Source organism: Peromyscus eremicus, chromosome 5 (genome assembly GCF_949786415.1).
Source record: "Peromyscus eremicus chromosome 5, PerEre_H2_v1, whole genome shotgun sequence".
In the NCBI taxonomy this organism is placed as follows: Eukaryota; Metazoa; Chordata; class Mammalia; order Rodentia; family Cricetidae; genus Peromyscus; species Peromyscus eremicus.
The window spans coordinates 63827218-63843730 of record NC_081420.1 but is presented as its reverse complement, the minus strand read 5'-3'; the positions used below and the strand labels follow the sequence as shown (position 1 = coordinate 63843730).

General features: G+C 40.9%; 1 protein-coding gene across 1 annotated transcript in view; it reads left to right on the top strand.

Moving 5' to 3' along the window:
* The window catches only part of Nmt2 (N-myristoyltransferase 2), a 46543-nt gene extending 30069 nt beyond the window's left edge, over window positions 1–16474 (top strand). Inside the window, exons 9-14 of the mRNA XM_059263588.1 lie at window positions 1587–1757; window positions 3182–3290; window positions 9875–10045; window positions 12482–12649; window positions 12914–13051; window positions 13588–16474. Of these exons, the coding sequence (XP_059119571.1) occupies window positions 1587–1757; window positions 3182–3290; window positions 9875–10045; window positions 12482–12649; window positions 12914–13051; window positions 13588–13608 (778 nt within the window). The 3' untranslated portion in view covers window positions 13609–16474. The remainder of the gene's footprint in view (window positions 1–1586; window positions 1758–3181; window positions 3291–9874; window positions 10046–12481; window positions 12650–12913; window positions 13052–13587) is intronic.
* Window positions 16475–16513: the final 39 nt, after the last annotated feature.

Sequence of the window (16513 nt, the reverse complement as noted above, 5' to 3'; positions counted from 1 at the left end):
AATATAATTAAAACAGGCTTTAAAAAAATACATAGTAGAGAGCTCAGGTGATGGAGCTCAGTAAAAAGCTCTTGATATGTAAGCATGAGGACCTGAGGTTGGATCCCCACCACCTGTATTAAAAGCCAGGTGCCATGATACATGCCTGTAATCGTAGAATTAGGGGAGCAGAGACAAGAGGGTGGGGGATAACAGGAGCTTCTTGATTGGCCAAGTTACTTGAATCAGCAAGCTCCAGGTTCAGTGCTCAATCCTGCCTCAAAAAAAAAAAAAAAAAAAAAAAAATTGTGGAGAGCCATTGAGAAAGACACTAGATGTTTACCTTTGATGTTGCCAGCTTGTGCTGTGTAGTAAAATTCTGACTCAAAAACCAAAGGACAAGAGATGTACCTCTCCAGCATGTGTGTGGCTTTAGGCCCTTAGTGCCAAAGTGAGTAAGTCAGTGATTACTCAATGTGGCTGTTGATAGTAAGATTGCTTGGGAGAGCTGTTTTGGAGCTTTTTGTACACTGATGCTGTAAAACTTAAAAATTCTAATAATTAGATTTATTTAGGGTTTTTTTTCCTTTTTTTCTTTTTCTTTTTTTTTTTTAAAAGGTAAAGGAAAATTTGGACCAGAGATGAAAGGACAGTGCTGTCTTTCTATACCTCCATCTGTCCTACTATACCTCCCTCCACTTTCCTATCCATCCTGTCCCTCTCTATTTTTCTTTTACTCTCTCTGCCTCTCAATCTCATACATGCACACACCTGTATTTATGTATATATCATGTGCATAGAATTAACAAAGCCATCAACAGATATTTCAGGAAAAAATAGCAATTTTAAAGGAGATCATAAACTCTCTCCAGAGGATAAGTGTGTTATGTTTTTGCTCTGGGTTGTCAGCTCCAAAAGTCAGCTATCCAGCTATGAAAGCCAGAGGTCCAATAGCTAATATGTCTGTTTACCATAGTGGGCTGCCTAGCTGACTGATAAAAGCATGTGCTCTCAAGAACACTGTTATTTAAATAAAATGCATGCATACCTAGAGTCAGAATTGAGCTGTGAAGCTCTGGGACACTTAGGGTAGCTTGAAATAGTGTCATTTCTGGTCTGATCAAGGCCCTTCTCCAGGGGTCTTGGGTAGTCTGTGTCATGTTTGGAACAATACTTTGCCATTTCTACACTGGGTTGTCCAGGAGTGGGTGGGATACTGTTTAGTTGGTTGGTTTTTTTTGGGGGGGGGGTTGTTGTTGTTTGAGGTTTTTTTGTTTGTTTTTTCTATAGTTTTATATATGCAGGAAAAAACAAATATAGGAACACTTGAGGCATATCAGATCTAACATCTAAAATTATAATAATAGACCAAAGTTTTAAATTCTAATTGAGATCAAGAGGCCAAGTCTCCCTGGCCTAGAGTTGATCATTTTGACAGTGGGTATAGAAAATAGTGTCTGGTCTGATTTTGTGAAATGCCTGCACAATGCAGTATTTTTCTTGAATATATGTTTTGGGATGCTTTTTATGATCTTATTCTTTGGCACTTTATGAAAGTATTGCGTTGCTTTTTTAAGTGTGCTCTAATTGTCCTATATGCTTATCAGTGTGAAGAGGATGGTAGAAATCAACTTTCTTTGTGTCCATAAGAAACTGAGATCCAAACGGGTAGCTCCAGTGTTAATTCGAGAAATAACTAGAAGAGTGAACCTAGAAGGAATCTTTCAGGCTGTGTATACTGCCGGAGTGGTTCTTCCTAAGCCTGTGGCCACATGCAGGTAATAGCACCACACAAACATCAGAAGTTTCCCCTTTGCCAGAGGTAATGAGCTTACTACCATCTTGCTAGAATTGTTCTCCTCGGATACAGTCCACATGGATTGGGCTTGCTGAGGATAGGAGTTTGTTGGTAACTGAGATGGAGACAAAACTAGAACCATTGAGTCCAATATTCATTGTACCATGTAGCCCTCTTGGGTATTAAAAGTAAAATTTACCCACCAATGATGCTGGATTTATATTTCTGTGTCTGCCCCATTTGATATCTGTGCGTGGGAAAACCTATGGTGTTGCAGTCTTGAAATGCCCATCCACTGTCACACTGTTTCCTTTCAGCATCAAAACTCAGTTCTCTGCTGCTTCACAGCACTGCTGAATGTGATGTGTCGTATCAGTGTAGAAGTCCAGGTGTTCCTGTTGGCTAAGAAAGTTTAAGCTGTTTTCATGACTTCTTAACTAACCAGGCTCTCAGAGGTTCCTCTAGAGGGAATGCAATCAGACTGTTACTGGTTTAACCTGCTTTCAAGACATCAAAAAAATAATCTCCCTCCACAATTTCTCTTGACTCAAGTAGGATGAAACTTGAAATGAATACAGTACAAAAATACAAAATTTCTATAACTTAACAAATTATTACATTAGTAAATAAACAGAAAAGGGCATCACACGTATATTTCAGGACAAATAATATATTGTGTACCAAAACTGAAATCATATAAATTCAAGAATTTTCTCAGAGTAGTTTTCATTGATGGGTATCTGTTATAACAGATACTGTTTATTTTGCAGGAGTATATTCATGATCTTAAACTTCTTGGTTTGGTTTGCCTCACATAAAATCATGAGGCTCATTAAAAATTCACATTCCTCTTATTAAATAAAATACAAAATATTAAAAATTTAATATTCTGCTTGGCAGTGGTGGTGCATGCCTTTAATCCCAGCACTCGGGAGGCAGAGGTAGGTGGATCTTTGTGAGTTCGAGGCCAGCCTGGTCTACAGAGCTAGTCCAGGACAGGCACCAAAGCTACAGAGAAACCCTGTCTCGAAAAAAAAAACAAAAAAAAGGGAACATAACTAGCAATGCAATTCAATTTTATCAGTCAGTTTTTGTCTTTCTTTCTTTTTTTTTTTTTTTTTTGGTTTTTTGAGACAAGTTTTCTCTGTGTAGCTGTGTGCCTTTCCTAGAACTCACTTGGTAGCCCAGGCTGTCCTCAAACTCACAGAGATCCGCCTGCCTCTGCCTCCCGAGTGCTGAGATTAAAGGCGTGCGCCACCACTGCCCGGCAATTTTTGTCTTTCTTTAAAGCTTCAAATTAATGCATAGGAAAGGGTCAGTGCCATTAGTGCTCCTGGTATAGCATAAGTATTAAATAGATGCTTCTGCAACAGCTAAGACAGTGAAACATCCATTGTTTTCCAGGTATTGGCACCGATCCCTGAACCCCAGGAAACTGGTAGAGGTGAAATTTTCTCACTTGAGTAGAAACATGACCTTACAGAGAACGATGAAGCTGTACAGACTTCCGGATGTAAGTAAGAGGCACGTTCAGCTCTCTGAGTCTGTAACCACTGAAGCTTTGAATGCAGAAGAGCTGTATTAACGTCAGACTGTAGCTGTACTTACATCTGGGAAAGGAGAATGCTGTAACAAGAATGGACGATGTGGGACTCCAGAGCTAGGAAAGTGGGGAATTTACTCAGAAAAGCTTTGTTTCTCAGTCCTTTTTAAGTTCACGGGTTTAGAATTGTATGTAACTAAATACAAGCCAAGGGAGTTTGACGTTTTTTTGAGTGTTGTCCCTTAATGAGGGAGAAAAGTCTAAGCCACCCCTGATTTTTTTTTTTTTTTTTATTGTTCTTAGTGTTTTTGTTTGTTTGTTTTTGAGACAGGGTTTCTCTATGTAGCCCTGGCTGTCATGGATCTGGCTCTGTAGAGCAGGCTGGCCTCAAACTCAGAGATCCACCTGCCTCTGCCTCCCAAGGGCTGGGATTAAAGGCGTGTGCCACCATGCCCCGCTTTGCCCCATAGAATTCAGAGTTCAAGTTTAAAGGAAAGTTTTGGGAAATGAAAATAATGTATTCATTTACTTCTTTTTTTTCTGCTTTAGTAATTTTTTTTAAACTCTTTTTAGACATTCTTTCTGTATAGCTCAAAGTGACTTAGAACTGGCTGTGTAGACTATGCTAGACTTAAAATCTTCACCTGCTTTAGTGTCTCAGAGGCTGGGGTCACAGGCGTATAAGCACCATTCCTGGAAATTAACTTGTTTTATTTTGCTTGGTGTATGTAGTGTGTGAACATGTTCATAATGTCTGTGGGTGCCCATGGGGTAAATATGCATGTGAAGTCAGGGACTGACGTCATTGTCTTCCTCTGTCACCCCATTGTATTTATTTAAGGGGTCTTTCACTGAACCCACATTTGGTTAGACTAGCTAGCAAGCTTACCCTAGAGGTTCCCTATCTCTGCCTTCTGAATGCTGGGATTACAAGTGGGCCACTAGACCCATATGGGGTGCTGAGGAACCCAACTCCACTTCTCAGATTTGTTCAGCAAGCACTTTATGCTCTTCCCCTTCATCCTTTTTTAAGCTACTAGAGTCACAATATTAAAGATTGCCATAGTATAAAAAATTTAACTATAGTTAAATGATATATTGTGTATCATTTTTGCTGATTGTCACAAACTGAGCAGCTGCAAACAGTATGGTTTTGTTTGTTTTTCAGAGACAGAGTTTCTCTGTGTAACAGTCCTGGCTGTCCTGGAACTCACTCTGTAGCCTCAACAGAACTCAACAGAGATCTGCCTGCCTCTGCCTCCTGGGATTAAAGGTGTGCGCCACCACTGCCTGGCTTTTTTTTTTTTTTTTTTTTTAAATAGTTAAGTTTAGGGACTGGAGAGATGGCTCAGCGGTTAAGAGCACTGGCTGCTCTTCCAGAGGTCCTGAGTTCAATTCCCAGCAACCACATGGTGGCTCACAACTATCCATAATGAAATCTGGTGTCCTCTTCTGGCCTGCAGGCATACATGCAGGCAGAACACTATACATAATAAATAAATAAAATCTTAAAAAAAAAAAAAGTTTAAACCAGTCGTAGTGACACATTGCTGTAATCCTAGCACTCAGAAGACTGAGGCAAGAAAAAAAAAAGTTGAAGGCCAGCCTGGGTTACATAAAAATACCATGTTTTGGGACTGGAGAGATGGCTTAGTGTTTAAGAGCACTGGCCTCCACATGGTAGCTCATGGCCATCTGTAACTTCTGGCCTCTGTAGCTGCCATATACATAGTGCACAAATAATACATGCAGGCAAAACCCTCATACATGTAAACAATTAATTAAAAAGACATGTCCTGCCTAAACAAAACAACATGCACATTTATTTTCATATGTGTTCTAAGGAGCAGGCATCATTTAACTGAATCTTCTGCTTCTAGCCATCTGGGTGTCAGTCAGTGAGGGCCAGAGTTTTATACACATTGGGGAAAGATCCACTTCTCTCTCGGCTCATAGGATTGTTACAAGGATTGACTCAACCTTCTGGCTGGTGGGCTGAGAGCCATTTTTGCTTGTCAGTTGCCACGGGCTATTCTCAGTTCCTTGCCACGGGGTCTTCTCCATAGTGCACCCCATAGCCTGGCAGCTTATTTATCTCAAAGCCAGTAAGAACAGTTTAGAGAAGGGGGAGTGGGAGCTGCCAGTTAGATGAAAACCAGAACTCTGTGCAGCCAACCAAGTCCTGAAAGAGACCTCCAGTCACTACTATTGATTGGTTAGTAGCAAATCACAAGTCCCTCTGTGCCCAGTAGGAACAGTTCACACCAGGCATGGTCTATAGAAGTGGACTGTCCAGACACTGTCAGCTGTGCATAAGATCTTCGATTTAATGTTTTGCTATATGTGAATTGAAATTAAAACTGCAGCCATATCTGATATTTTTCACCAGGAAGGACTGTTGTTCCACATTAGTCTCCCAGGCCTCTGAATTAAGCACAAAGCAGTCTAGCATATGTGTAAGGAAAATAGTCACTTACATGGAGGCTGCCTAAAATGGAACAAAGGGAAAACAATTCTGTTACCTATCCCAAGTTTTGTGGGGCTAGTAAAAATATAAGGTGCTGAAAGTACTTTAGACTAACTTGGCCTTTATATTTTTTTTGTACAAAAATTACACAGATAGCAAAGTTTGGTAAATTGATGCTGAATCACAGCCAAGCTTTTGTTCTAAAAGCAGGCTTTGGCATGTTCTTTACAGTTGGCAGGGCTCTTTCTGTAGCAGCCATGTCTTCAAAGGGTTGGCCTTTTTGCCGAGTAAGCTTAGGTTTATAATATGCTTTTACATACATAAATCAATTTATTCTTACAGCTTCAGAAGTTAGTACTACTTACTCCTGTCATATACATGAAAAACTGAGGCTTAGGAAGGTTGACATGTAGCCCAGGCCATAAAACCAAAAAGGGTAAGACTGGTGATGTCCCGTCCTTGACTGCAAAGATTTCCGTTAGCCCCCTTTCCTCATGCTGCTTGCCCTCACTCACACAGCCCTGTAGGGTGCCATGGCTCAGGCCCACAGGTGTCCTACTGTGCGGTCAGTACTGTACACATGAGAACAGAAAAGAACAGTTCTCAAGGTCCAGGCAGATCTCTTTGACATACGTGGTCTAAGCATCTTTCTTCTTTTTCAGGTATGGGAAAGAGGAATGAAGAGTAGTCTAGTTTCATTCTGTTGCTGCGGAAAAAATTGACTAGAAAGAGCTTTGGAAGGAAAGGGCTGATTTGCTCAGACTTCCAGGTCACAGCCCATTATTGAGGAAAGTCAGGGCAGGAACTTGAAGCAGGAATGTTGAAGCAAGACTCATAGAAGAATGTTGCTTACTGGCTCATTCTGTGCTTTGGGTCCAGTTAGCTTTCTTACACAGACCAGGCCAGCCTCCCCAGGGATGGTGCTGCCCACAGTTGACTGGTCCCCCTCCCACATGAGTCATCAATCAAAATAATCCCTCAGTTACAGATACAAGCCAACATGATCTGGGCAATTCCTTGATTGAGGTTCCCTCTTCCCAGGTAACTCTAGCTTGTGTCCAGTTGATCATATAAACGAATTAGCATAGTAGTTGGTAGAAAAAGAAGAGAGCAAAAGAGATAAAAGTACAGATAATAGAAAATTGAAAGATGCCAACAGCAGTTACCCTGGAGCCTCTTGATTAAAGATAGATGGTACAGCTGCTAACAGTCATGCCACTTGTACTGCTCAGCATAAGGGAGCCTTCTGGAGTAAAACTGGCTCCATGGCTGTTTCATTTTTACCATCTCCCCCTCCCCCCCCCAAGACAGGGTTTCTCTGTGTAGCTTTGCACCCTTCCTGGAACTCACTCTGTAGCACAGGCTGGCCTCGAACTTGCAGAGATCCACCTGGCTCTGCTTCCCAAGTGCTAGGATTAAAGGCATATGCCACCACCGCCCCGCTCATGACCATTTTCTTACAGTTCTTGTTTCTGTGTTTTAGGCATAGACTTCCAAACCTAGGTGCTGACATTTATCAGGCCAACATTGTGCTAGAGAATGAACATTTATAATCTCATGCACTTGCCTGAGCAGTCACAGGATGGCAGGTTATTATATCTATCATAGAAGTTGACATGGAAATACAAGGTTGACATGTGGAGTCTGCTTTGTAGGAGCAGAGCCAGCCTGATAACTCATTGTGGCTACTATTCCCCAAAGGCTAGGCTTACCCAAGAAATATATCTTTCTGTGTCTCCCTGCCCTTCAGTGTGATTGTTTATTTGAAATTGAATATTAACAAAGTTGGAGGGAGGAGGCTTAAAAATAAAGGAATTGGAAGTAGCATGTCTGTGCTTTGTGCTGTTAAAAGGTATATGCTTGCTAGGGCACATTAAAGCATGTGGCATGTTCTATGATTAATAGCACCAGATGATCTTAGTACTTAGAAGCTCCCTTCTTAATCATATTAGTAACCATAACCATTGCTGCCACCTCTGCTCTAAATCGACATGGAATGTTTGACAGATAACACTTCTGTTTTTCAGTGGAGCTCTTGAGTTTTCCTTATACAATTATATAAGCTTCAGATTACACGGAATTCAAAAAGTAATTGATACTAGTTGACGCTGAGAAAGTATCTGATTCAGACACAGAATTTGCTTAGGAAATGTAACATGCTTCCGTTAACTAGGAAAATTGCTTTATATTGAACCCCCCAAAAAAACAAGCGTTTTATTCAGTTATAAAAAGCATCCTATTTTTAACCTCAGTTTGGGTCTCCCCATTTATTCTTGAGGACATCTATAATTGTCTCATCTATGAAGCATCATAGCTGAAAATACTTTGTTTTTCTGTGCCGCTGAAGCAGACCTTTTTTGTGCTATTCAGGCCTTCTATACTGAGTGAATAACCTGGCCCAAGAGAAAGTAAATTTAAGTGACTTTGGTCTAAAGGCACATTTTAGATAGTTTTGGTCCTTAACTAGCATTCAGAAATGCATATTTATCTTACTTATTTCCAGGTGGGACTGGACGTTTCTTTTTGCAGTACTAGGATTTAATTCAGGGTCTTATATGCATGTTAGGCAAGCACTTGACTGGACTGGATGTTTCAAATCATTTGAGAGTCACAAAAAGTTTCAGAAAAGTGTGAGCAGTTTATTCAGTATTAGAAATTCAGTTCTCCAGCTTTAGATAATTAAATGGTGTTTTAGTTGAGGTTCTGTATGCTTATAAGCTGTGTACCCCATCCTTGAACAGTTCATTGTAAATGCTCAGCTGAGATCCCTTGGGCCTGTGAGTGTAAAGCATGCATTGCTAGCTTCCCTGCCTTCCCCCACTAACCAGTAATCAATCAACACTGTTGGTCACAGAGCCTTGGAAATACCCTCTCAGGCCCCCCCCCCCCCAGTAGTAGTTAATTGTAGCTGGTTTTCCTTCTTGGACTTCTGCATAGGGTCCTTCAGAAATTATAATGATCTCATTCTAGGAGTTTTATTGTTTAGATTTTTTTTTTTAATTTACTTATTTAGTTTGTGTGTGTGTGTGCGCATACAGGTCAGAGAGCAACTTTGTAGAGTTGGTTACAGATACACACCACTACATCTGACTTTTAGGAAAATGTGGGTTCTGGGGATCAAATCCAGGTTGGCAGACTTCTTTGGCAAGTGTTCTTACTGCTGAGTCTTCTCCCAGGCTCTAGGGATTTTTAGTTTAGAAATATTTACAAGTAATTGAGAGCAAAAAAGTGTATTAGCAGTATTTATGTTACTTCCTAAAATTATCCAATATTTTTTCAAGGTGAAAAAGCATAAAGTTTGATGCTATTACTCATGTCTGTTAAATTCTTGGTATAAGAGCTTGTAATGTTCTATTTGGTTTGTTTGGATAAGATGATAGGACGCAAGCTGGGCAGTAGTAGCACATGCCTTTAGACCCAGCACCTGGGAGGCAGGCAGATCTCTGAGTTCGAGGCCAGCCTGATCTACAGAGCAAGTTACAGGACAGCCAGGACTACACAGAGAAACCTTGTCTCAAAAAACCAAAACAACAGCAACCACAAAAAGAAGTTAGGACACATTGCTTATCAACTTTATCTTTGTGGGAGTGCAGGCTGTCATGCATTTGCCAGGTACACCGGTGGAATTCAGAGGATAATTTGTGAGAGTCACTTCTCTCCTTCCACCATGTGGGTCCTGGGAGTTGAACTCAGGTGCTCAGAGTTGGCAGTGGGCTTCTTTGCCCCCTTGAACCATCTCACCAGCCTTCATCATCTTACTTTTTGACTGCCAGACTCATTAAATTGCCCAGACTGGCTTTGAACTCACTGTATAGCTCAGTCAGGCCTTGAACTTGCAATTAATTCCCATGCCTCATCCTCTCAAGTAGCTGGGATTCTGTAGGCCCAGCCTTTAGACCAGCTTTGGGTTTTAATGGAGTCATGGTATGCTTCAGGCTCTGATTCACTAAAGCAAGTCTGGCGTCTCCAGTTCTAAAAAGTTCCCAAAGGTGCTGCAGGCCTGTGGGCCACACTTTAAGCACACAGTAACTTCATTTTACTGCTCTTCATTGCGCTTGTGCCTTTTCTTTGTTTTTCTTCTAACAAGGTTACAAAGACTTCAGGTTTGAGACCAATGGAACCGAAAGATATCACAGCAGTCCGAGAACTCATCAACAGCTACTTGAAGCAGTTTCATCTAGCTCCAGTGATGGATGAAGAGGAAGTGGCCCACTGGTTCCTCCCCAGGGAGCACATCATTGACACATTTGTGGTGGAGGTAAAGATGAGCTGATAAAATAGTCCTGAGAACAGGTTAAAGCTTTGAGGAGGCTCTCACTGTGCTGGTGGCTTGCCTCCATGACTCACTGCCTCTGGTGGCCCTGCACAGCTGCTTATAGTCCTGGATTGGAGCATTTTCACCATTGCTACATGGAAGTTAAGGTGCTTTTCTTTGTCTGCTGTGCATTTGCTCTCCTCATTTTGAAAAGCTAGTAACTAGTCTGTGCCTCCTCCTAGATAGCTATGTTCCAGAGTTGAATATTATTGGGGCTTTTGTAGAGCTGGCTGGATCTGAGTTGCCATGAGTCGACTCAGCCCCTTAACTTTTGTTGAATGGAGGGAAGGAAAAGGAGCCATCTAAATACTCTGACTGTTGCTTAGATGGATGTAACATGGTTTTTCAACCTTTTTTACAAAACTTGGACTTGGTTGTTTAGATGATATCTCACTTGGAAGCCCAGTGGGTTGAAGTGGAGTTGAACTGAGAAAATGGAATTTCATTTGGCAAGCAATTTGAAGACAGTGAAGGCCAATTAGAAGTGACTGTAGGGTTTGTTTACATTACTTGTAAACAGAACTGTTACTTTAGCACTGTCAAGCAGTGTCATAACTTAGGATCACAGGTCCAGTTAGGGCAGTCTCGGAGAGACTAACCCATGGTAAGGATGATCCACAAGACGTTTCTGAAGAACCAAATGAGCAGCAGGCAGTTTCAAAAGTTATATTTCTAAAAACTCTCTGTACACAAATCTTCTTGTACCTGTGTGTCTCCAAAGCCTCATGAACTGTCCATTCTCAGGACTTACTGTCTAAAGAATTACTCAGAACTCCAAGAGCTTCTACTCGGATGGATTATATCAGTAGCTATTTACCATATTCAGTAATACAACAGTAGTAAATCTGTTGCATGGTACCTAAAGAACATCCATACATAAACACTAATTTTTCTCAAACCACAAAAATTAGTGAAAGAATAATTCCACATTAAAAATAGTGTGCCCTTTCCTTGGCTTTGCTTTCAATTCATTGTGACATACTGCCTTGATTGAATAACATAACATCCCATGAAATACTGAAGATTTGAAAATCAGTGAGTAATTTAACTCTTCGGATAATTGTTGTTTTTTTCCCTTGTGAGATGGGGTCTCAGTATGTAGCTAACTGGGGCCTGCTGTGTAGCTCAGGCTGACTTTTAGATTCTTCTTATCTTACGTGTGTGAGTGTTTTGCCTGTATGCCTGTCTTTGCCTTTGAAAGCCAGAGGAGGGCATCGTATCCCCTGGAACTGGAGTTGCAGAGGGTTGTGAGCTTCCCTGTGGATGCTGAGAAGAGAACCTGGGCCTCTGGAAGAGCAGCCAGTCCTCTTAGGCACTGAGCTGTCTCTCTAGCCTCTGGCTTTAGACTGTTGATCCTCCTGCCTGAGCTTCCTGGTTGCTGGGATTAGTGATGTGCACTATCACACACAGCTCTTTTCAGGTCATTATAAATACTGTTACTTATCAGTGAACTTTCTGTTCTCTTGATCCAAAACTCATTGGTATGTCATCCCCCATCTTTGTCCTCTTCCTCCTCTCTCTGTGCCCCCTCTCCCCAGCACAGTTTTTATACACACTAAGCAGATTCCCTACCACTAACTTACATCTGGTTCTTTGAATGAATTTTATTTACATACAAGGTTGCAACATCATGCATTGGCCACTTGGGAAATACTGACTTACTGGGTTACACAGAACTTCCAAATATTGACATTTCATTAGATAATATTTAAAAATTACATTCATGGATAAGACCTTTGTCATCAGAAAGATTATAAGGTACCATATGGTAGAGGATATGATGGGTTTTTTCCTTCTTTAAAACTTCAACGTAGACCCTGAAAGCTCAAGCAAATGTTATTAACAAACAAGTCTTGTCAGTTTTTTTCCTAAAGTAACCAGCTCTCATTATTCGCTTTTAAGAAAAGGTGTCAGATACCAAGGCTGAGTGACCATGTGCTTTGAAATGGTGTTCTATTCACCACGGGGTAGCTAGCTTGGCATACAGCTCTGTTTCCTCCTGTTAGCAGCCCATATATGCTTCAGTGTGAGTGGGGAAGGCAGCCTCTGGACCATAGCTTAGAGGCTGCAATCTGTTTCTGTCACTGTCCTATCAGCATGGGCATTGACTCCTCAGTTGGCCTGGAGAAACTTTTCATTAGGACCTGCTTTGGAAGAGCTTGCACATCTCCCACTAGCACTTTGCGTAAACTTCTGTCCACTTGTTGGTCTCTCCCCAGCATAAAGGGCTCAAACTGGGTTACAGAGAGGAAAATCTCAGTTGTTGCTCCTTATTTGGACAGAAAGTTGGGTTAAGTCATAAGTCAGCATCAGTTAGCCAAAGAAAGAATGCTTATTCGAGGAAACACTCACTTGCTGTTGCTTACCTCTGTCCCTCAGAGCCCCAGTGGGAAGCTGACTGATTTCCTGAGCTTCTACACACTCCCCTCCACGGTTATGCACCACCCAGCTCACAAGAGCCTCAAGGCTGCCTATTCCTTCTACAACATTCACACAGAGACACCCCTGCTGGACCTCATGAATGATGCGCTCATTATAGCCAAGTTGGTGAGTATCGTTGCTTTCTGTACTGCATGGTTCTCCCTAAGCAAGTTAACTTACAGAAAGGTCCCCTGCAAGAGCAGTGTGGCTCTTTAACCATGGCGCCACCTCTCTACCCCCCTTCCCCAGATGTCTTCATAATAGTCTTCTAAGATGGTTCTTCGGCTGTGGATTTGTATATTTAAGTTACTGGAGAGGAATTGAATGTTATACAGGAGTATATACACAATACATTAAGCCCTTGGTATTTTAAACTTTTTATATTGGCAGAAAGGATTTGATGTATTCAATGCACTAGACTTGATGGAAAATAAGACCTTCTTGGAAAAACTCAAGTTTGGTGTAGGAGACGGGAACTTACAGTATTATTTGTACAACTGGAGGTGTCCAGGGACAGACTCGGAAAAAGTGAGTAAGCTTATTTTGACAGCCCCATACCAGCTTCCTTCAAGATAAAGGGGAGCTTTTTATCTATTTCTAGTGTTTTTAATCTCTCTCTCTCTCTGGGTATGGGGGCGGGGGGTATGCGTGGGTGTGGGTGAGAGAGAGAGAGACAGATTATAAATGGAATCTGTTAACTCAGACAGTCCCTACTACTTACTATAGGATGAAGGGGACTTTTTATTTGTTTTTTTTTTTGTTGTCATTGTTTTGTTGGTGGTGGCTTTTTGTTTTGTTTTTTTCTGTGTGTATGTATATATGATGTGTGGTCACATATGTGCTACAGCATATATGTAGATCAGCGGACAGCTTTGAGGAGTCAGTCAGTAATCTCCTTCTACCAAGGCTCCAGGGACTGAACTAAGGTCAAGGCTTGTGTGGCAAGTGCCTTTACCCTCATAACCAGCATCACAGCCAAGGGGACTTTTTAAAACACAGATACACAGTATTATAACTCAATTTCTTCTTCCATTTGGTCTTACCCCATTTTTTCCTTTCTTTAGGTTGGACTTGTTCTACAGTAGATGGATATGTTACTTCTAGAAGGCTGACATTCTCATTTGTTAATATTCTATTTAGTGAGTCCTGGAACTGCCATTCCAAAGAAGAATAAAAGCACAAGTTGAGTGAAATTGAAGTAGTTGCTAACAATCAGAACAGATGGCCAATAGTACACATTTCTAGTTAGGATGTTGAAGCCAAACTCTGCTGTTGACTGATGCGTGGGAGGGATGAAGGTGTCCACAGAGCTCTCGTGGTAAAGAGAGGATGTTTGTCCTTCCACTCTAGAAGTGGGACTGCTTCTCTATGAACCAAACAGAGGTGGTGGCATCATGTTAAGAAAACCTTTGCTGTTAGGAGAGTCACTGCTGCTTTTCTGTTTGTTAAGTGGTGATATACTTGTATAACAGAACAAGGATCCATATGTGTATCACCTTACATGCTACTGGGAGTGTTTATAGAATTGACATATGGTAGATAATTACGTATGGAGCAATATGAAAATGTACCAGTGACTTAGCACATTTATTATTCCATAAGCATAGTAGCCAAATCAGCAAACACACAGGTCTATCCCATAAGCATAGTAGCCAAATCAGTAAATATGCAGGTTTGTCCTTGGCTCTTCAGCAGGTTAGTGGATTGTTTCAAAAGCAAAGTTCGGGGCAAATGTTCAGCATGCCCACTAAAGAGTACACACCTGATTGACCAGACCTTGCGGCTGCTCGCAGTCTCATTTCTCAGCAATGGCAAGGATGTGTAAGGGAAAGGAAGTAAAAGCTCTAAGGTCAGATTTAATGCCCGGAGGAGTGTAGGAGTGCTGTCAGCACACAGATGGTCTGAATGTTTTTATTATGCACAATTGCACATATTCCCTTATGCTGACTTTTATTTATCATGAAAATTGTCATGCTAATGGAAAATGTCTTACTTGTAAATACGTATTCATAATTTTGTTACTGATGTTGTTTTTACCTAGAATTTGAAAAACAAGTTTCACAGTGTACATATATATATATGCTGCCACTATCCAAGGGAAAAATAAAATACTAAACAAGGCCATTGTATAGACTGGCCTTTGAGTCAGATGCCACTAAGTAGATACTTCTTCCTGCCTTTACTCCAGTGCCTCTGCTCTAGTCCAGAACGCTACTTCAGACAACATGGCATTTCCTTCCCAGCTAGAAAGGACTTTTAGGTCGAGTCTCACCTGTTGGCTGTTCTGTACAGCTCACAAGCTGACAGTGGTCATTAATATTTTGAATGGTTGGGGGAAAAATGGCCCAAAGAATGACATTTGTAGCATGCAAATCTTATGAAGTTCAAGTTTTATCAGAATACAGCCACATCTTCATTTATGACCTACCTATGGCTGCCTCATGCTACAAAAGGAAATCAAGTAGTTGTGACAGACTGGAATGTATTGCCTGCAAAGTTAAAATATTTGCTGTCTGGCCTCTTAACCATGTTTGTGGACTAAGGTCCAAAGAAGTAGGCCACAAATTGTGCCATTCCTGATAGCACCACTAGAGGAGGCACCTGGGCCTCACAAGTGGTGCAAAAATGGGACCAGTACTGTTCCTAAAGACACATGGCAGATTTCTCATTTCATGTGGTCCATGACCAACTATCTGACATTTTTAACAGAACACCTTCAGGAAATAAAACTACCTATTCATTGGAACACTGTTTAGAAAGACAGCATTAGGTAAGCGAGTTTAGTGAATCTGGATTTACAGCTCTCTGGGAATTGTCTCACTCATTGTTTATGTCTTATACAAATTGAGTTTTCCGATTAAGAATTGCCAGTCAGGAGTTTTTTTCATGGGCTTCTTTACCTCATGAGGAAAATGTTAAACCATCCCTTTAGAGATTTGTTTACTGCACATTGCAGTTGTTACAGAACTCATCACTTTAAATACACTAATAGTTCACATTGATATATTCATAACTTAAGCACATGACCACTCGATATTTCAGAAAATCAGTAACCAGTGCAACTGCTCAGATATAAAATAGCTGTTAAAACCAAATATAAATGCGACAGTCTCCAGAGTTGTTTTTAAGTTACACTGCCCTGTCTTTATATCTGAAATGTGCTATAAAGTTTCTTTTCTTCACAAAATGGAAATTTGTCAGTAAATGGAACAAAGGTGGCACAGCCCATGAGTTCAGCCAGAACTTGAGGTGACAAAGTTTTCATATCGTATGTGCTTGCTCCTAAATTACAGAATGACTTTCCAGACACATGGTAGATTTCACATCCAAAGCACTGACAGCTCCATTTCCTAGCCTGAAAGACCCATTGAATCTCTTTTGCTACATTTCACCTAAGTTACTACTGTAATTTTTGCTGTTAGTTTTGGAGGGTTTTTTTTGTGTGTGTGTTTGTGTGTGTTTTGTTTTGGTGCTGGGGATCAAGCCAGGGGTTGTGTGCTAATAAGTACATGTTCTACCACAGAGCTGTACCCCTATTGTACTTTTGATAATGTTCAGTATTGCAAGGAACTTAATGATGTGCAGGGAGGGAATTCTTATTGAAATAACCATATCAGGCTTTTTTTTCTGCATCAGTCAAGCCTTTCTCCATGCCTGTGTCAATGCTTACCTACAAAGAAAGCCAAATTTCTACAAAGTAAAAATGGTATGCCGCTTTTGAAGACAGTGTGCTGCTTAGCATTTAGTGTCTTTCCCTTACAACTAGGACCTTCTCCGGTTGTTTCATCCACCTTATTAGACCATGTCTGTGGCCCATTTTCCAAGTTTGGTAGAGAAATGTTAAGTGCTGTAGGAAACTGATGTTCTTGCAAGCAAACATTGTACCAGCCTTGAAAGCAGTGAATTTATACACGCATGGACATTAGTCTCAATAAACTTCAGTTTTGTTAATCATTGTTTTTGAGTGTTTTCCCTACTTCATGGTTTTAA